A 22,338-nucleotide genomic window follows, 5' to 3' on the forward strand; every position below is an offset into this window, starting at 1 on the left:
TCTAATTTATACTCCTCCTCTTGACAAATTTTGCACTGTTTAACCTTTTTATTTTTTCAAAGTAGTGGGAGTACAGCTGAATCTCAGATAAACTTATAAGGCTGACCTTCTCTCCCCCTATGTTTACTGGCCATCCAGCTTCTTCTGATCACTGTACTGCCTACTCAAGTATTTTTCTCAACTCTCAGTTAAGAGACTTGTGTTTTTCTTATGATCTGAAGAAGTTCTTGATCTGAATTCGAATCCTTTGTCAGTTTTAGATGTTGCAAATAGCTTCCCCCAGTTTGTATTTTCACTTTCTTCATGCTGTTTTCTAATGAACTGAGAAACAATTTTGAGAAATCAAATTTATCCATTTTAGTGGCTTGTACTTTTAGGGTCTTATTTAAAGAAATTCTTTCCTATGCCAAAGTCATAAAATGATTCTCTTATTTTTCTACTAAAAGTAATAAAGTTTTGCTTTTTACTATTAAACTTTAATAAACCTGGAATTTTTATATACAGTATACAGTGGTACAGCAGATATCCCATTTTTTTCCCAAGTCAATATCCAACTCTTTACCACCAATTATAAAGCAGTTGCTCCTTCCCCTACTGATCTATAATGCTACCTCTGTGAAATGTAATTTCCATGTGTGGATCTGTGGAACTATGTCTAGACTCTCTCTTCTGTTCCATTGGTTTATTTACATCTCCCAGAGCCAATACCATAGTGATGACTACCTACAATAAGTCTTAGAATCTGGAAGAGCAAGTACCCTTGCCTAGTTGTACTTCTTCTGGAATATTTTGACTATTACTGCCTCTTTGCCTTTCCATACAAATTTTAGAATCAAGAGTGTCAAGTTCCACAAAAACAAAAACAAAACAAAACAAGCTGTTGAGATCCTGAAGGACACTGCATTGAATCTACAGAACAATTTACAATATTAAATCTTATCCAAACCCTATCAGAGATTATTTTGTATCTCTCCCATTTATTTAGGTCTTCCTTTAATGCTTTAAATTTTTATAATTTTCTCCATAAAGGTAATGCACATCTTCTACTAGATGTATTCCTGTGTATCTTACCATTTTGTTGTTATGTAAATGACACCTATTTAAAAAATATTTTCCCTAGACGTTTATTACTGATATATAGAAATTCAGCTGATTTTTGTATGTTGATGTTATATCCAGCAACCTTGCTGAGACTCTTTATAATTCCAATAACTTGTTGATCCCCTTGGGTTTTCTATGCGAACAATCCTATTCACTGTAAATAAGGGCAGTTTCTCCTAATGTTTTTAATGGTTGGTTCTATCATCAGAATTAATTTGGCTAAAATTGCATCTGTAATAGTTCACAAATTGTAACAAACACAAACGAAAGTTTATCCTTTTAAATCTTTGTGTTTTTGACAGAAGGTCAATGACAGCATGTGACTTCTAGTTTGTTCTCCAGGCTGACAGAAGCTCTCAACTATTAAATGACAATGAGAAGGACTTCCCTGGTGGCGCAGTGGTTAAGAATCCACCTGCCAATGCAGGGGACACGGGTTCGAGCCCTGATCCGGGAATGTCCCACATGCCTCAGAGCAACTAAGCCCGTGTGCCACAACTACTGAGCCTGTGCTCTAGAGTCCGCGAGCCACAACTACTGACCGCACGTGCCGCAACTACTGAAGCCAGCGTGCCTAGAGCCCGCGCTCCACAACAAGAGAAGCCACCGCGATGAGAAACCCGTGCACCACAACGAAGAGTAGCCCCTGCTTGCCACAACTAGAGAAAGCCCATGTGCAGCAACGAAGACCCAACGCAGCCAAAACTAAATATAAATAAATTTATTAAAAATAAATAAATGAATAAATAAATAAATGACAATGACACATAATAAAGTCATTAGAATAACACAAATAATGAAGAAAAGGTAGGGCTGATACAATTTTACCTCTTCCAGGAGATAATATAATGCCCAGTTGCTACTCCACCTTCAACATTTCCAACAGATGGGCAACGAAGACAAAAGCATTCACTGGCACTCTCTGCAGTCCGTAAGACAACTACAAGAAAGAGACTCATAATCCTCATGTAGTGATTTTATCTATAAAAAGAGAGCTTTACATCCAAGTAATACAACAAAAAAGAATACTTTATCAATTATACATTATTTGTAGAGACTTGGAAACTAAGGCTTAGAGATGTTAAATGACTTTTTCAAGGAGACAGGTAAACAGAGCAAGTGAAATGACTCACTTAAACAGAGCAAATAAAATGACTCACTTATATTTGGTCTTAAGAATACATCATGATTTTTTCCCCTCACAATATCTGCCCTTATAACCGAGTTGAGCACAAGTTTGCTTGGGTTAACATTCAAACTAATTTTTATTCTAACAGCTCGAGAAATATACAAAAGCCCAAAGTACCCTGAACCAGAAAGGTAATATCGCCTCTATAAACTGTTTTTAGTTGGATAATTTAGAAAACTTATCGTCTGCTTTTCTGTATTTTCCAAAGTTTCTTTGGTTAACATCTTTTCCCATTTCAAATTATAAACAACAGTAAACATCAATTAAAAATTATAAAAAACAATCTATAAAAAATCCAAATATGAAAAAACACTTTATCTTCAATTACATTTTTCAGTCACTTTCTTACAGTATCAAGAATCTGATTTTTTAAAAAATAAGGTATACTCAAGCAAATTGTAAATGATGCTAATTCTAACTTAATTCTAAATGCACCTGCTTTTTGTGAGTGTAAGTCTCAAATTCCCTTCCTTAGCAAAAAGCTAACTCTTACACCACCAGCCTACACACGCACACACACTACTGTCTTCTGCTAGTTAAGGGGGATGATCCACATTCTCACCGTTGTCCACCTGGGACTCCAGCTGGTCCACGGGTGTCATGGAAGGAGCAAGCTGCAGCTCACTGGAGACGATGGTGAGGGCCCAGGGCGAGGCACTCAACAGGTCCGTCATCAGCAGGAAGGGGATGTCGGCATAAACCCTTTCCAGGTGCTCAAACTGTCACGGATGGAGACAAAGGTCTGTCAGGAAGTAAGTTAATCCATTTTCTCTTTTCTGTTAATTTCTACAACCTCAATGATTTCCAGTATGCTTCACAGGAACGTACCTTTGTAGAAACAAATTTAACTGCAACGTCAAATGGAAAGACGGTTTCTATTGTTACAGTTTCATCCTGCAAGGAAATGTAAAGGGCACAATCAATGGCTTTTCTAAATCTTAACAACAAATGAAGTTTTAAAAACAGAAGGCATACAAAACACAATCGATTACTGATCAATAAATAATTCCAATTTAAAAATTAAGGGGCTTCCCTGGTGGCGCAGTGGTTGAGAGTCCGCCTGCCGATGCAGAGGACACAGGTTCGTGCCCCGGTCCGGGAGGATCCCACATGCCGCGGAGCGGCTGGGCCCGTGAGCCATGGCCGCTGAGCCTGCGCATCCGGAGCCTGTGCTCCGCAACGGGAGAGGCCACAACAGTGAGCGGCCCGCATACCACAAAAAAAAAAATAAATAAATAAAAATTAAGAAGCTAGGATCTTTCCCTTAGGTAGTATTTGTAAGAATCTATGTAGAGAGCAGACTAATAGTTCTAATTCTCTGTGGTTCTGTAACAGTTCACACTGCAAAGTGCTTTCTCATACATTATCTATCTCAGGATCTAGCAACAGTGGGCAGGGCAGGCACTGTCACCATTTTACAGAAGAAGAACCAGAAGTTAAGGAAGGTTAAGTGATTGGCCTTAAGCCACAAAACTAGTGGTGCAAAGCCTAGAATCTGGGTCTTCTTTTTGTCTAAGTCCTTCACCTCACCTTGACTCAAGACAACTAAAACAATGATAATGATAATAATAATAATGTAATATGACATAGCATTATAATCACTGCACACATATTAGGAAATGCTCACAGTAACTCAAGGAAACAGACACCAGTATCACTGCCATTTTAAGATGAAGTGGTCACACAGCTAGTAGGTGACAAAGGCAGAAACTGAACCAAATCTGACCCTGGAGCCTGGACTCAACCATCCTGCTCCCTCTCCTCTGCACAGGGCTGTTCAAAAACCAGTGGGCTTATAAAGCAGAAACTAACACACCATTGTAAGCAACTACACTCCAATAAAGATGTTAAAGAAAACCCAACAGAGAACGAACAGTGGGCTTACTACATCTTTTTAAAAAACAACCCACACTGTTGGTGAGAAACCTTTAAAAAAGACCACGTTGGGTTAAGACTCCGGCTGTAAGGCCAAATAGATCTGGACTTTATTCCTGGCTGGATACGTACTTACTAGCCAGGTAGACCTTGGACACAGTGATGTGACCTTGGGAAGGGTATATGGTCTCTTTAAGTCTCAGTCCTCCCAAGGTTGTTGTGATAATTAAATGAGATAATGCACACAAAACACTCAGTGAAATGCCAACATCATCATTATTATTATTATATGCTTCAAATTATTTCCTCTCTCAATTATTATCAAGCTATCCCACCCCTCTAGGTGGTCACCAAGCACCGAGCTGATCTCCCTGTGCTATGCGGCTGCTTCCCACTAGCCATCTATTTTACATTTGGTAGTGTATATACGTCCTTGCCACTCTCTCACTTTGTCCCAGCTCACCCTTCCCCCTCCCGGGTAAAATAATTTTGAAAAATAATCATTACAGCCTTTTGCGAAGCTTCACAATACACACTAGCAAATTTAAATGCTGTGCTAAGTCCTGAAGTAAAAATATCAGTTTAACACCCTTTAACCCAGTATTTTCCAAACATATTTGACCAATTAATTCTTTTCTTGTGTAATATTTATTTCTATTCCTCAGAATTAGCGTCCCTTACAAGCACATCTTGGTAATGTACTGGCTGATAGAAGAATAAATACATTCTTCTCTAAAAAAAGTGGGAAGCAGCCGCATAGCACAGGGAGATCAGCTCGGTGCTTTGTGACCGCCTGGAGGGGTGGGATAGGGAGGGTGGGAGGGAGGGAGACGCAAGCGGGAAGAGATATGGGAATATATGTATATATATAACTGATTCATTTTGTTGTGAAGCTGAAACTAACATACCATTGTAAAGCAATTATACTCCAATAAAGATGTTAAAAAAAAAAAAAAGTGGCATGTACCTCGATGATCTCATGTCTTGAGAACATTGCTTAAAGATGTAGCAGCACACTGGTTTAGCTCGAGTTCAGGATAGTTACGAGGTAGCAAACGGTTATTTCAAAGTACATTCCAAGTCTACCATCAGCTTCATTATCAGAAGTAGAAACAACATCCAAGGCTTAGGACTTTAAATGTGCACAGAACTTTAACGTTCTTATTTTCTAGATGAGGAGATGGAGGTCGAAAGGAGTTACCTGGCTGACCTGGGTTCAGGATTTAGGAGGCAGTGCTGAGACTGGCACCCTTATCTCCTAGTTCACCAGCAGGGTCTTTTAATTACATCAGGCTGGTGAAATTTTTGACAGTGTATTATATGCCTTCCTCCCTGCCACTTGGGGAATCCTCCTGAACTCTCTTAGGATGGTTTTGTTTCCCAGTGACTTATAAAACAGCCTGCGACCCAGCCCTGTGCAGTGACCAAACTACAAACCCCCAAATTCCTAGGGCTTCTCCTCTGCTGGACTGAGGACCCCGTTCCTAAGAAAAGGCTGCCAGGACTAAGAAGATACCAAATATCATCATTTTCCATTAATAAAAGGGGATACAAACATTATATACAATGTGGTTAAGTCTATATAAAAACACGTCCCCCTGCAATCTCTTGAAACAAAAAAGACCGATAAGAAATTCATCAAGGAGTTAATAGCAGCTGCCCCGGAGTTGCTGGACCCGATAGCCTTCTTATTTCTTCCTCATCAATGTGCACTCACCAAAAAGTGATGTTCAAAAGAAGCTTTTTTACTAACAGAAGAAATATTCCACAAAGGGAGACCTCCCTCCCACAAGATCTTCTTCATATTAGCCAACTTACAGATTTTATCTAATGTGTGATTTTATAAAGAAGCAGATAGATTTAGAGTCTCAAGACTTTTTTGCATGAGATCTTAAAGCTTTTGGTTCTCTGTACAAAAAAACCATATAGGCCAATTTTCTAATGTTTGAGCAATGAATACCATATCACATCATTTACAATAAACATAAATGATAAAAAAAATCAACAGATGTTTCATTAAAACTTGTAATGGACTGTAAGCACCTATGCTGTTTATTTTACAGGTTAACTAAGATAATACAAAATAGGAAACACTCCAAATATGGTATTTCTCGAAGTAGCTATGAAATAAATACCTTGTGACACTTGCAAACAATTTCTTTTTCTTCAATAGTTGTATTGATCAGGTAAGAAACATACACAAGAAACATTCTTGAGCCCACTGTTCCACAGCGAACATATAACATTTTTTCCAGCTGCAACAAAATAAAAGTATTTTAGTTTAATTACTATTACAGAGATTGCCTCCTGATATATATTCTAGGATAATGCTCCCACCTTTCAGAGTTTACTGTACCAACTGGCTAAATTCTTGAACACTTTAGCTGTTCCTGTCACAGCATGAGTGGGATCATTACTACTCCATCTTTTTTTTATTACCATTCTCAATTTCCCAAGAATTCTTTGTGTTTGGCTTGGAAATAAAAGTTGACCGAAAGGTTATTTAACTAAGCTACAAATTTCGTGTTATTTAGTTATTTTATCAGGCAATGAATTCTCCATATTAGCATCGTTTGTTCTAAAATTCCTTGTATAAAAACTGAATACATTTTACACATTAAATATGTGAAATGTGAATAAAACGTGCATTAGTTGAATCACTTTTTTAGTCTCGGGATATGCTGTTAAAATGCTCTAAAACTAAAACTCACTACATATTTAACACTACAGCCTAACCGATTTCCTCTCCAATCACAGTTGGCCAAGTTCACCTGCTCCCCGGGATGTAGGTCTCCAACAGGAATGTCAGTGAGTAGAGCTGGGTAGGACTCATCACACGGTTCTGTTCCATGAAGAGTCACATGAGTTTTCTGAGTTAAATTGGCATCCTGTCCTAAAAGTATGAATGTTGGCGTTTTAAAAATACAGGAAATTCAATCGTTATCTTGACAATTAATACTGCATAGAGAGCACTAGATCATAACCATTTTTTAAACAAACTTCCTGCAGTTGATATCACTGATGTTTATTTTATGTTGGATCAACACAGCTCAAATTTTAAAAAGGCAAGTTTACCGGGTTTTAAACCAGCAGTGAGCTTCACGTCTCTGATGCAGGTCTTCTCGTGGGATTGCACAGTCACAACCAAACGGTACATTTCGTTAGTCAGGGCAGGAGGGTCATGTCGCAGATGGACAGAAATGTTTGGAACTCTGGAAATGATCCTTCGGGAAAAAATGTTACCTAAGTCACTGAGTTTTTAAAAGAAACAAAGTATTCAAAAGAAGTGAGGTGACCTTCTCCCATCTGCCCACCAGGCCGACTCACATGGTGCTCGCCTGGATCACTATGCTGTCCCAGTGAAGCTCGCTGTCGGGGAGCCTGGGCCTTCTTTTGAAAGAACGGGCGGCCTGTAAGGCTTCCTGGGTGGAAGCGGCATCTCCTCCTCCCCCCTGCCAATTCAAGACCACGCATCTTCCTGCCTCGCTGCCCAGAACCAGATCCAAGGATGTGATCTAGAAGGAGGAGGTCCGTCAGAAACGCCATCTCATACCAGTTCATCACCATCCCCTCCCAACAAATTACAGGGTGGGCTGCTGGGCTGTGGCGTTCCTCGGACCCACGACGTGACACAGGTTGGAACACCTGCTGTGGGAGTCCAATCCCAGACCCTTCTCAGCTGTGACACTGGCTAGCCGTGTGTGGAGTTTCAACCTCTTCACCTTTAAACAAGGATAATGAGCTGACTCCCCAGCTCGGACACGACGGTGAGGTGCTGCTATCCCAGTGCTCGGCGTGGTGCCTGAAGGAGCAGACACTGCAGTAGTGGCTGCTGAGTGAAATCAATGAATGTTCTGCTAACCGTTAACATACTCACAAGCTAACTCCTAGTGGCCACACATATTCTTCCCGACGACATCAACAGTATTAGCTATGAAATTCTTTATTAATTGAATAAATGTCCTTTCCACTAAATCCATTAACAAATATACTCAAAATAGTATTATTAATTATGATTTACACCTGGTAGGCTTCCTTAGGTACCTTGTAAAAAATTAAAACATGTCACGAGGGATTTAGCCAAAATCATGCAAAATTTTTTTTTTAATGAATAAGCAAAAACTCTGGATATTGGTAAATAATAAAATCAACAGATTCACAGAAATTGTTATGAGAACATAGGGGTACAGCCTTAAGTTTCTGTCTTGGAAATGGTCTCTAGTTCACGTTAGCCGACCATTCCCGTTCCAGCCATGGGAGAGCAGCACTTCATGAGTGCTCACCTCGTCCTAGTCCCTATCCCAGGAGATTTACGTTAACTAACTGATTTAATTCTCATGAAACACTGAGAAGTAGGTAATGTTACTATCCCCACTTTACAGATGAAGAAACGGAGACGCAAAGAGGTCAAGTGGCCCAGGGCCACAAGCAGGTGAGCCAGAGAGCTGGCATTGAAACCCACGTAGCTTGGCTCAGAGTTTATGCTCAATAAAAATATGACTTCCATCACGTATTTCTGAAAGCCATTTTAAATTATCTACATTAAATGAATCCTTTGAAGTATATATCTTCATTTTTTCTTTAAAAATATGCAATCAGCAATGTTTAAAGGTCAAAATGATATAGCTCTTTAGTGTGAATTATGTCATATTTTACAAAATATAATTACTACATTATAATTATTAAATATAATTACTACATATATATATATATATATATATATACAGTTTAAAATTCCTTAGCTGATTATGCAGCCTTAAAAATGAGGTTGGTCTTATGTACTAACAGGAAATGATGTCTAATATATCACTATCAAGCGAAAAAAGCCAACTACTGAATATTACGTATAACATATTCTCACTGGGCTTCCCTGGTGGCGCAGTGGTTGGGAGTCCGCCTGCCGATGCAGGGGACACGGGTTCGTGCCCCACTCCGGGAAGATCCCACATGCCGCGGAGCAGATGGGCCCGTGAGCCATGGCCGCTGAGCCTGCGTGTCCAGAGCCTGTGCTCCGCAACGGGAGAGGCCACAACAGTGAGAGGCCCGTGTACCGCAAGAAAAAAAAACAAAAAAACATATTCTCACTGAGGGGAAACCTACCAAAAAACTATAATGAATGGGTTCCCTTGCGAAGTCCAAGTGGAAGATTTTCATTTTTTACTTAATAAACTTCTGTATTATTTTTATTATAATTTTTTCTGACATACACATTATTTCATCACTTAAAATATTTTTTAAACACATTTCATAACTAACCTCAATTTTCTTTCCCACATCTTCAGTTTTTGCCACAAACTTAAATAAAAACTTCCTTGTTTTACCAGGAACTAAGCACATCTTTCCCTGAGTCAAATTTTCTAAAACGTCACTCGCTTTGGATGCTTCTTCGATTACACAGAACTGGTTGTATTCCTGAAAAAGAGGTGAGCAAGGGTCACGGTTTATGAACTTAAATGTCATATGTTTTGCTAACACTAAACACCGAATTACTTGGAGCTTGTTAAGGTTAACTGCACTGATACTGAAGCATTATGAATTTTCTATTAATAAAAGAAAAAGTATTTTTATGCCCGATGGTAGCAGTTAACCACTCACTGCTGCCACAAGATAAAGACGGTTCACACAGAAGCTGACCTCTGAAAACATTTATTTAGCCTTCCCTTTCCTGGAGACAGAAACAAAGACTTACTCTTTGTTTTGCATCGGATGCTACTGTCTATCATCTTTTCTTAAAGAGCTTCCTTTTTACCTGGCTTCTGTGACACTATAATAGCTCCTGTTTCTCACTCTCCTGCTTTTCCCTCAAAGGTCTTTTTTCCCTCTTGTTCCCCTAATTCAGAGGTTCCAAAAGTTTCAGTCCTTAGCTTTTGGTTTTGCTTTTCTCTTTATGTTTACTTCACTGCAAAGTCTATCCATGTCTACGTATTCGGCACCTCTGTGCTAATATCTCCCACATAAAAACTTCTAATTCTGACCTATTCCTTAACTAAAAGCTTATATCCACAATTGTCTCAGGGATAATTCCACTATCACTTCAAGCTACCTTCCCAGAAAAGCACACTCCTTACAGATGAATAAACAGAGACATCTTTCATATACATATCTAAGGGATCACCATTCTCATCCTTTCAATAAATACTGAGAACTTTCCAAGAGCCATCTTCTATCCCAGCAGGTGAATTATCTTCACAGAAGATTCTAATACAGTTAAGTTTTATACCTTCCTTCTAATTTTCATTTCTATTCCAGGCTTATGAAGCCTCGTACCCGCTACTTTTTTCCTTGTGATTTGCATCCTGCATTTCAAATAACATATATTCAGAATACAACTTTAAAAACAAATTGCTTTATATTTTATTTTAATATTTTTATTAGTTTAATTATAGATGTGGTCTGTGTTGCTAAAAGGGAAAAAGAAGGAAGGAAAGGAAATGCAATAGTAGGCTATGATGTGAAAGGTAAAATGAGAGTGCCTTCCTTGACCCTCTAAATTCCAGATTTAGAATATTTCACAGTGAGTGAAAAAAAAATGTCTGTCCTCTTGGAGCTTACATTCTAGTAAGAAAAACAAGCAATTTACCAAATAATCACATGACAAGAGTGAAACCACAGCTGTGACAAGTACTATGAAGGGTTATGTGAGCCTGGCTAAGTCAATCAGTCATGTAGGCCAGGCGAGGTGTCCCTGAGGAAGTGAGGCTTTTAAGGGGATAAAACATGAGGAGGAACTAAGCAAATAAAAGAGGAGGGAAGACCAATCCAAGCATAAGAAACAGCACATACAAAGCTCCTGTCCTAATACTGTATGACCTTACTTATATGTGGAATCTACAACTTATAGAAACGGAACTCATAGAAACAGAGAGTAGAATGAGGATTGCCATATGCTTGGCGTTGGCAGAAATGGGAAGATGTCGGTCAAAGGGTATAAACTTCCAGTTATCAGACAAATAAGTTTTGGGGATCTAATGTATGGCATGGGGACTATAATTACTGTATTATTTACTTGCACGTTGCTAAAAGAGTAGATCCTAAATGTTCTCACAAAGACAACAACAAAAAGGTGATTATGTCAGGTGATGCATGTGTTAACTAACCTTACTATGGTAATCATTTTGCAAAGTATGTGTATCAAATCATCATGTACACTTTAAACTTATACAATTTTATATGCCATATCTCAATAAAGCTGGAAAAATAAACAAACTGTTTTGGGCCTGCAAAAACCAAATAGCCCATCCTTTATCCATCCTATCCCCATTTTGTATCCTCTGTATGCACTCAGCAATCCAAACTTACCTATTTTTAAATGCCTCTTATCCCTTTATCTCCATTCCCATCACTAGCATCCTAATCCAAATCCTCGTACTTTTGTATCTGGGTTCATACAAAGAGCCTCTGGTTTCTAAAATATCATTTCTTTCCCTCTATTTTGCTACTGGAATAAAGTTTCTTAAACATAAATTTCATGCTTTTGCTTTAAAATTCTCAAAATAATTGAAATCCTTGGGTAATGGTTTGAAGTTGAATAAAACATACTAATCTTCAAGTGACCCAGGTTCATTTAACCAATTCTATTACAGGGACATTGCTCAGTTCTTTTGAGTCAAAAAAAAAACTATTTAAACCGATAACATTCTTTCTTTACCACCATTCAATAAATAAACAGATAGATAACGAATAAATGAATGAATAAATCAATCTTAAAAGGCTTCTACTGATACTTCCCAGACTGACTGCTTAACTCTCCAGGTTCCTCTAAGCCACCCAGCCTGACTCCCACTCACCCCACCTATGATCCCTCTGCTCTCGTGAGGCTGCTGTCTTCACTTGCCCAAAAACACAGAACATTCACTCCTGTTTCCATTCAGCGTTTCCTCATTGCCAAACACATCCTTTCCCTCTCATCTTTTTAAACCTATCTTAATTGCATCTTCAATTTTGAAACTTCCTCTTTTCTCCAGCATGCCTGCCATAACAGTATTTCTAGCCTACACACACATTTAGGCCATCTGTGAGTCAGTCCTGGCCTTGCTCCCAAAACGCTTATATTTTAGTGGGGTTGATATATGCTAAACTTTTTCAGGTTCACCATGATGCTAAGAATATTGTAACTCTCAATAAATGCTTGCTGGTTACAGCTCAGTACACTTTCTGTGTAACCAGAAAATTAGAAGTGAGCTTATAACTGAAACAGAATGTAATCAAGCACTTGACTACATCACACTATAAAAATGTTCAAATGTAGGAAATATAGTACGATCCCAATTCTGGAGAAAAAGTTGCTTATATATGCGTGCACATAAGATGTCTAGACTATTCACGAAGTTAATTGTGACGCCCCCTAAGGAATGGAATTGGAGGAACACACATTTACTTTCTACTTTATATCCATCTATTCCACTTTCATTGCTTTAACATCAAACATATAACAGTTTTATAATATAAAGCTAATACCAATGTTAGAATAAAACAAATGGTTTTGAAAATTATATTCATTCTGAATATATCTTATTTGAAATTCAAGATACATGTTACAAAACTTTTTGTCTATGTGTAGACAAAGTTCTTCCGTTTCCTAAGCAGGGAGTGAAAACAAAAATTAGAATAGAAAAGTGTAAAACTTGAATTGTGGATACAGAAGCTGAGAACTATAAATACAATTATTCTTAAATAGACTCTATCAAAATACATTTGTTAATATGAAACCATTAAGACCTAAAATTCACTAAGCACATTTTACCTCATTTAATGCAAGCCACAATAAGATACACACATGGTAAAAACACCTTAAAAGGTGCCATTACCTGATTATTAAAGCTGACACAGAGCTTAGAAAACCTAATGGGATGTGGGCAGTCAGCCTTCAGATAAATATCGAACTGCACGGGAACGTCAACATGAAAACTTGGGGCGTGGAACTTGGCTTTGCATTGCACTAGAAATAAAACAAAAAGGGCCGAGTCAGACACCACCAGACACGCTAGACACACACACATTATTCTCTGGTCCACATCTGCTCTTCAGAAAGAAAAAAGCTGCACTGGATATTCTTACTGACTTCTGTACCTGAAGCATTTCAAAAGACATAAATCAAGCCAAATTTAAATAAACTCTAGCTCCAAAACCTCTCTAATTTTAAAAACATGGTTCCCCCTAAAATGTAACTGACATAGGATTTTAAAGAAAAAAGAACCGTTATTTTTAACTTATTTCAAAATACCTGCCTAGACAATAAAGCATAAACTTTTTAAATAACTGTCTTTCCAAATGCATTTCAAATAACATCTGAACTACAAATGAACAGAGTAAACGTTAAGACCTCAACTAAGTATTTAAAATTTTGACCATCTTTAAAGTCGATGGGCAGAAAATTAAAAAAAAAAAAAAAAACCACACAGTTCATCTACAAAGTGACCGTACTTGGAAAATTCTTTGACTTTATTATTCTGTGTCTATTTATTTTGTAGAAATAAGGACGATTTCTCTAAAATAACACTGTAGACGTTGGTTACCCACCAAATGGCACAAAGTCCTGTACGCCTATTGTGAAAAGATTGCTGCCGGCCAGAGAAATTCGGTCCGCCCACAGCTTCTGAGCAGTTTTCACAGCTAATATGTCACAGTCAGGTTCAGGAGCAGGACTTTCATTCTGTGCCAACATGGAGTTAAACATCTGTTCAGCTAGTTTTATAATATACACACATCGATACAGATGTTATATAAAGAATTCCAGCCTACCATTAAAACGTTTATGAGGTTCTTTTCTATCCGAGATTTCTGGTCATCTTTCAGAGTTGAAGCTAATAGGAAGGAAGAAGGAAGAAAATTAGAACTATAAGACAGGCAAGTAAGCCCACTACCCCCATTTCAGGTATTAAAACCCTGCAGATAAATCTCTCTTCTTTTTTGTTTTCTTTTTTTTTGCGGTACACGGGCCTCTCACTGTTGTGGCCTCTCCCGTTGCAGAGCACAGGCTCCGGACGCGCAGGCTCAGTGGCCATGGCTCACGGGCCCAGCCGCTCCACGGCATGTGGGATCTTCCCGGACCGGGGCACGAACCCGCGTCCCCTCCATCGGCAGGCGGACTCTCAACCACCGCGCCACCAGGGAAGCCCGATAAATCTCTCTTCTAAGATGGCTAAGCACAACTCTGGAAAACTGACAGCACAGCTTTCTAAACGTCAGCCCCAATGCTTTATGTATGTGCGTTTGAACTCTATGTGAAAAATTATTTTATGCCATATTTTAAAAAGGCAGATTCTTCTCAACTACAATAAGACCTTCAACTCTAATAAGTTCCAATAAAATATAAAACCTCTTCACTCCGCAAAGTGACTTGCATGTGATAACAGTACTACCAGATATTTGATACTGAATTATTCTTCCAATTTAAAGAAGCTTAAAGATGCTATGTAATTGTAAAGATTCAGAATTTTACTGAAAGAACATCGAGTTACCTCTTCCAAGGAGCTCTAGGGAATAAGTGATGTAATCTTTCAGTTGGGCCATGAGGTAGGAACACTTCAGAGCTGTGGTCAGTATAGACGTGAGCAGGGTCCACCATCCTTCACTCCGATAATCACACATCACATAATCCAGCAACCTGACAGAGGACAAAATGTCAGACAGGCCGAGACAGCTTCACGAGGAAGGGTTTGAATAGTTCATGGAGAAACTAAAATAAAAGTGCTTTACTCATTTTATATAAACTTCAGAAAATCTTACTGAAATAGTTTAACAGGTATTTTCACATTAGGTAAATGTGAGGTTTCCTTAGACTCTGATAATGACTGTACCTGCAGACAATACTTGAAAAAATATCATGGAAATGGTGTTTAATAGAAGTAGGAATAAATATGGAAATAATAAATCCTTCAATACAGATTTCCATGCTAATTCTGCTGCAAGAGAATCAGAATACTTGTAAAAATAAATAGTGAACAGAACTCACTTCAAAGCTTTGGTATAATCCTTTGCATAATAATATTCCTCTCCCATTTGAACCACTATAAAGGAAAAAAGACTGTATGAACATAATTTAAAATTACTCAAAGTTGCACAAAGTTGTGGCATGTTACGGATACCTACTCAGATGACTTTTCATTCTTGGACACTTATATTTCTTAAATTGCGCAACAGCATTGCTCAGAAGAGTTATTATTATTTCCTGTTAGAAAAGATAAAATGTGAAACATTCCAATAAAAATAATCTCATGTTTTCCTGGAATACTGTAAAAAATAGTTTATACTGGAAAAAAGACTTACAGAGTGAACAACACTTCTCTCCTTCAGCTGAATGGCAAGAATCCCCACCTTCTCTTTTTCAGGATCAGAAAGATCAAAACCTGTATAAGATAGGACACAACCCATTTTAGATAGCTCATTTAACACAAATCCTTCACACGAACACTGGACGTGTACACTCCCTGAATCCTTCGTATACAATACACTTAAGATTCTTAAACATTCTAGAATTCTAAAGATTCTAACAGACAGCTTTATTAGCATGGAATCTTCTCTGTGGTCTCTGTTCTGAAGGGTACGTTACTGAGCTCTGTACTCTTTTGCCCAGTGGAATCAACCACCTCAAAAGTAATACCGGGCTTCCCTGGTGGCACAGTGGTTGAGAATCCGCCTGCCGATACAGGGGACACATGTTCGTGTCCCGGTCCGGGAAGATCCCACATGCCACGGAGCGGCTGGGCCCGTGAGCCATGGCCGCTGAGCCTGCGCGTCCGGAGCCTGTGCTCCGCAGTGGGAGAGGCCACAACAGTGAGAGGCCCGCGTACCGCAAAAAAAAAAAAAAAAAAAAAAGTAATACCAATATCATTTTCTAGACAAAATACATTTCCTGTAGATTAAAGTAAATAATTTCTTAACAAAAAGTTTAACGGCCACAGAAATTGCTCAAATTAAATGTGTATAAAACAAAAAAGATAGAGAAATCATTTTTAAGGTGGTTCAGGTAATGATGTTCTAAAATGTCAAACATAAAAAAATCGTTAAACTTAACTGGAATTAAAATATTTAAATAGACCAGAGTGGCTTACTAACTGTGTCATTTAAGACAACAGATGTCCAAATATTTTAGTCACATCTACATCTTTAATTATAAGTCATTCTAAGATGTAGTGATAAAAACAACACATTTTTAAAGTAAGTCTTAAAAAGTGTTTAAAAAGCACATATTTTTACCTCAACATTTTTTTTTTTTTTTTTTTTATGGTACGCGGGCCTCTCACTGTTGTGGCCTCTCCCATTGCGGAGCACAGGCTCCGGACGTGCAGGCTCAGCGGCCATGGCTCACGGGCCCAGCCACTCCGTGGCATGTGGGATCTTCCCAGACCGGGGCATGAACCTGTGTCCCCTGCATCGGCAGGCAGACTCTCAACCACGGCGCCACCAGGGAAGCCCTACCTCAACATAATTTGTTATTATGTTGTGCAGCCATGGAAAAATTATGATAGCAACCTTGTGCTTTTGAGGTTGAGAGGAAGGGAAAGAGGAAAAAATTATTTACTTAGGATTCCTTGTCGCCATGGTCGCTGTCCATAGAAGTCAAGAACTCCTGTTTGTGTTTCTAGGGGATCAGGACTGGGGTGCGCTACAGAAGCCTGTAAATCAAAACACAGCCCATCAAGACCAACTCTCCCTTGATCTTTGTTAGAATAAAAAAGCTTTCATAAATATGAATAACACATTCAAATATCAAAGTTGTGAATATTTTAACATAAATTAAATTTGCATAAAATTAAACAAGAAATGTTTCATTTAATATTAGGTAGTCTTATAAAAATTAAATTGAATAAATCAACCTGATTCTGACAAATGATTTCATAGTAACTAGCTGCTCTACATTTTCTTTTAATTTATAAACCAGTAAAACTACATTACAAATTAAATTTGATGGTTATTCCATATGTATAAGTGTTTTTTGTGCAAATAAAAATGTTATAGGAGTTTTCAAAAGAAGACACTATTTTCCTTTTTTATTGCATGTGTATTAAGTCTTGGTATTGATGGGGGGAGGATACTTTTGGCACCAGAATTTACAAATTTATACCGCTTTTCTTTTTTATAACTTTTCCCTCTAAAACCAAAATGTAATACAAGTAATTGTTAAAAAAATGCAGAAAACATCCAAAAGGAAAATGATAAAAATTTAAATTACCTATAGAGCTACTACCACGGTTAACAATGTATATACATTATTCTTCCAGATTTTGTATGCAAACGTTTATTCGTCATCAGCTGAAATAATTTTTCAACCTGCTTTTTTCTTTTAAATACATTCTGTATATCTCACCATATCATTAAAGATTCTTCCAAAATGTTATTTTTCTTGGCTGCCTGCTGTTCCACATTGTAACAGATTCCCTATAGCTGTTCACACTGTTATTTTTATTTTACATTACAATTAATAAATCTGTCAGAACAACTCTATAAATAAATTTTAATACTTATCTCTTAGGATCTCTTACCTGTCTTAGGCTTCCTGAATATGAAATTCTGGGTCAAAAGAAAGGCATGATTTTGAGGCTTCTTAATTTATTACTTGACAGAATATTATTTTACATTCCAGCCAATATTTGCTAATGCCCATTTTCTCATAGCCATACAAGACCCAGTTTTAATCACCTTTTAAAATACTGTGCTCAAATATAATATGCCAAACTTTTAAAATATAATACATGCAATGAAATTATACATCATATACAAATAACATGGTAGAAAATAGTCTAGGTATATCATGATTTAAGGGGAAAAAAATCCAAGCATTTAAAGTACTAATATGCAAACTGTTTTTTTTTTTTGAAGTTTTTTAAGTAGCACTGTTGTTAAAATTCACCTATCTTCAGAGAAGAAATCTGAGGTTTTAAGTGAAAATAAACTGATATAACTATGTGAATGTAAATATCTCTATCTATATACACACACCATGTTCTTATTTTAAAGGTGCTTATGGGGAAACTGGTATTTAAATATAATCATCCAAGAGAAAGGCAAAATGAAATGTCAAGTTTAAGAAAATATGCAGTTAACATTCTCAAATAGATTCTTTAGAGTTTTCCATGGAGAACCCCAGGAAGAGAAAGAAGGCCAATGTTATGCTCTCCAGTGGGTCAACATAAAGCACATTTCTCAGTGTCCTTCAAACTCTAGCAGTGATCACAGAAACAAAACAATGGATTTACAGTATGGCATGGACTAAGCTGTGGCTTTTATTTTAAAGTAACTTTCTCTCCTCTAAATCACTGACTTATCGCTAATCATAAATCAGTTCTTCAAAGAAAAACTTCTGCTTAATTCACAGGTGAAAATAGAGTACTCAGGCTAAAACTGAAAATAATCCTAATTCCTGAAAATATAAAAGATAAAAACTTGTTACATGCAAAGGCTTGGAAAAAATTATCAACACCAATCAGCATTATCTTCTTTCAAGAGAAGGTTAATAGATTTCCTAAATGCCAGCTAATACAGGAGTCAGTGACTTACTTCATGGTTACAGAGGGTTTTCGTAAGCTGTTTCCGCTCCTGGGCATAGTATGCTGCCTGCTGGTAATAGAAACCAGGATTCTGAGTTTGAATAGCTGTCAACCCCAACTTGATAGCTTCATCAAATAAATCTCCAAAGGCCTGGAATCTTAAAGAAAAAAAAAAAATCAAGAAATAAAAAAATGGAATGAAAAAGAAAAAGGAAAGAAAAAGCAGCTTACTTCTAGTAGTTATTCATCCAGGAACCATAACCTCAGCAGACTGTATCAAAATAATGCTACTGCTGAACTATTAATTGTGGGGATTTCATTGTAAATACTAACACACTAATCGTAGGTTACAGAAAAATTCTTTAAGTCAACTCCTCTGTGTTAGCAGGTCTTTATAAATATACCATCAAGCCAGATGTCAACATAGTTCCCACCACTCAAATACATCCATGTTTCTGGGAAAATTTTCATTTTAGCAATTTTTAGTCATCAGTCTCAGAGGGCAAGTTCCATGTCAGTAGGGATACTGTCTATTCACTGCTATATTCTCGGTGTCTAGACACATGGTGGAAACTTGATATATATATATATTGAATGAAAGAGATGGTCCCAGGAACTAGCTAATTTCCATTAAGAAACTGTATGAATCAGTATCTACCATTACTGGGAACATACTTACGGTGGATCATTAAAAACCTACTTACTGACAAAAATCTTAGTTCGATTTAGAACCAAAGTCCATGCTTACTCCATTCCTCCAAACCCCAAGTATTTGTTTAAAAAACATTCTGAAAATATAATTTAAAACATACTGTTTAGACATCCATGCAGCATGCTCAAAAGACAACTCTGCACTTCCGATTTTTTTCTTACATAAGTCGATGTGCTTTCGGAACTGAGCAATTGCGTCCAGTGGGGTGTTGTGCTGAAAACACAGCCTACAGATCTGGAAGATGTAAAATCAACCCCAAAGTAAAGAAGAAAACCAAAGTCAAAAGGCGTATTCATTTAAAAATATATAAAAATTGAGACTAACTTTAAAAAGAGTATGGAATTTCCTTCTCTGAAGTTCAGTAGAACTGAAGTGCAACAGAACTGATTTTCTCTATTACAAAGGTTATGCTAAAAACAGAGGATGTCCCTTTGATTCATGAATAAAATTATTCACTATTTGTGATGAATCTATTCTATACCTTACAAAGTTTTTTAAAGTATAGAATAAAGAAATATTAAACCCAATGAAGAGCATAAAGACGGGCAAAAATGAAGTATTTGCAACAGGTAACTGAGAAAGGACAGATTAACTTTCTAGTGTTAGAACTGTCAGAAAGCAAAAGATTTTTTGTAGAACAATTAGAGCACAGTAGACTCCATATCAAACAAGGATTACAGAAATTCTTGAAAAATTATCTGGGATGTTATTTCAAAGTAATAATCTATATGTATGTAGGGTAAATGAAAAAAAAAGAAGAAACAAAGCCTAAATTTATTTCCACATGCTTATTACCACTTTTAATTTTATTTTTTTAGGTATAAGGGAATACATGAAAAGTTAAATCTCTCATCCATCCCTGTCCCTCAGCCATCCAATTCCCCTCTCTAGAGGCAACAAGCTCCCAGCATACATTTGGTGATATATTCTGTCCACAGACAAGTATGTGCATTTACAAATAAACTATTATTTTTATACAAATAGCATCACACTAAATATGCTGCTTTGTGCCTTACTTTTGTCACCTAACAATATACCTTGGATATCATTCCATTTCAATGCACGGAGCTGCTTCATTCTCAATAGTTGTATAATATTTCGTTGTTTGGAGTTATAATTTATATTGACCAGTCAGTTATTGTGGGGTTGTTTCCAACCTTTTCCTATTACAAGAGGCAATAAATATCCTTACATATGTGATTTGCAAGTCTTAGCACATATGTGGGATAAATTTCCCAAAATGGAATTGCTAGGTCAAAAGGAATATCCACTTTAAATCTGCACTGTCATTGCAAAAATAGCCTCTATAGAAGCTGTACCAATTTACACTTACACATGCAGTGAACAAAGTGTCCCTCTACCCTTACATCACTAACCCAGTGCCAGCCTCTTGAAAAGATGAGTGTGGAAAGATGAAAAGCAAAAGACAAAGCCTCATCTGCCTTCTGGGGGTGTCTATTTCTACCATATACAACTTTAAAATGCTCACATAACAGATATAAAAGTTTTCTCTAAGGGGAATAGGTACACCTTTTCTATGGCTGGCCATTAAACCAAGGAAGGCTTACCCAGTTCTAATAAGTTGCAGCTTATAAAATTCAATACTGTAGGCAGCTTTCTTCTCACTCCCTCCTGCACCCACTTAAAAACAAACAAAAGACCCTCCTCAAGGAGTTTTACCAAGATAAAACTCCTCTAAATGAGAACTCTGGGACCATAGCTCAAAACCAAGCATTACAATTAGGCTGCTAAGAACCAGGGTGCTCCTGGAGATAAAGGACATAAAATAGCATAGCATAATTCATCAAATACTCACTTTTCAGAGCAAGTGAGTCATCTGGATTTCCAAACTTTAAAAAGATACTCCAATATTTAAAGCCAAATTTTGTTTATTTGGAAGTAGAACTATTACCTTGTAGTTTATAAATCCTGCCATGGTCTTAATTTCCAGAATATTAGTTTCATGGGCTCTCAATTCATGTACAAGATTATAGGCAGTCCTGTAATTCCTAATATAGACATGGGGAAGGTAGTTAATTATGATATAAATTAATTTTAAGAAAAGATTCCTAAGAGCAAAATTATTAGAAATAACAGAAACAATATTTACTCAACATTTCTTAGCACTCAACAGCTCAATAATAACATATACATAACAATCTCTGATGTCCTGAAAAATGATATAGATTCACTATGTGTGGGAGGAATCAATGACTTTTCTCTAAGAACAGAACCACTGTACACTGCTGTCATTAACATCTGCCTATAACTGATAGGAGTTCAGCTGCAAAATGAAAGTGGAAAAGTGTCCAGAGTTACATGACAAAATTAACATTGTTAAAAACAATTAGTATTTTTTAGAAGTACCATGTTGAGCTTCTCAAATAGAAATTGTATTAGCGAAGAAGGTGCTATCAAGACAGAGATGGGTCAACAGCTTTAAACCCAAGTATCTCCACAACTGAAACGGGTGTCACTGGTCTCGGGTACGGGCTGCAGTGCGGATACCCTCAGGGCAGCTAGCGCTGAAGGAAAGAATAGTGTGAGAAAGGCAAGTCTGATAGAAGATGCAAGGTGATGAGAAAATCTCAGTCTTCTCCAAAGAAAAGTGTTTGCTCCTAACTTCTCCACGTAACATTTTTTCTTTCCAGAACTGTGTTTGAACAGAATTGGAATTGAGGGTGTTTCACTAATACCACAGATAAAAAATGAACTACATTAAAACCAACTAAAACTATATGAAGTTTGAGATTTATAGAACACAATTTGGTGCTTAGCACCTCATTAGCAACAAAAGAGAGGAGGTTTCTGCAATATTCCTCTGAATGACAGACTTATTTGTTTCTCTGTTCCACCCTCCCATGTATATTTAGCCTCTCCCCACTTTTAGGATATATAGCTGGTTTTTATCCTTTTGCTACACTGGCACTGTTAATCTTAAAAAACTGAGTTAAAGCTAGAAAGAGATGTTT

General features: G+C 37.2%; 1 protein-coding gene across 1 annotated transcript in view; it reads right to left on the reverse strand.

Moving 5' to 3' along the window:
• The window catches only part of TRAPPC11 (trafficking protein particle complex subunit 11), a 40,705-nt gene that overhangs the window by 9,538 nt on the left and 8,829 nt on the right, over positions 1–22,338 (reverse strand). Inside the window, exons 8-26 of the mRNA XM_060136424.1 lie at positions 21,279–21,375; positions 19,467–19,600; positions 18,665–18,812; positions 16,689–16,782; positions 15,434–15,513; positions 15,257–15,335; positions 15,120–15,174; positions 14,626–14,771; positions 13,907–13,968; positions 13,685–13,817; positions 12,973–13,103; positions 9,422–9,577; positions 7,493–7,680; positions 7,241–7,389; positions 6,937–7,058; positions 6,301–6,420; positions 3,119–3,184; positions 2,853–3,009; positions 1,930–2,041 (exon numbers count right to left, since the gene is read on the reverse strand). Coding sequence (XP_059992407.1) covers positions 1,930–2,041; positions 2,853–3,009; positions 3,119–3,184; positions 6,301–6,420; positions 6,937–7,058; positions 7,241–7,389; positions 7,493–7,680; positions 9,422–9,577; positions 12,973–13,103; positions 13,685–13,817; positions 13,907–13,968; positions 14,626–14,771; positions 15,120–15,174; positions 15,257–15,335; positions 15,434–15,513; positions 16,689–16,782; positions 18,665–18,812; positions 19,467–19,600; positions 21,279–21,375 — 2,229 coding nt within the window. The remainder of the gene's footprint in view (positions 1–1,929; positions 2,042–2,852; positions 3,010–3,118; positions 3,185–6,300; positions 6,421–6,936; positions 7,059–7,240; positions 7,390–7,492; positions 7,681–9,421; positions 9,578–12,972; positions 13,104–13,684; positions 13,818–13,906; positions 13,969–14,625; positions 14,772–15,119; positions 15,175–15,256; positions 15,336–15,433; positions 15,514–16,688; positions 16,783–18,664; positions 18,813–19,466; positions 19,601–21,278; positions 21,376–22,338) is intronic.

The sequence above is a fragment of the Lagenorhynchus albirostris genome, chromosome 21, assembly GCF_949774975.1.
Source record: "Lagenorhynchus albirostris chromosome 21, mLagAlb1.1, whole genome shotgun sequence".
Classification (NCBI taxonomy): domain Eukaryota; kingdom Metazoa; phylum Chordata; class Mammalia; order Artiodactyla; family Delphinidae; genus Lagenorhynchus; species Lagenorhynchus albirostris.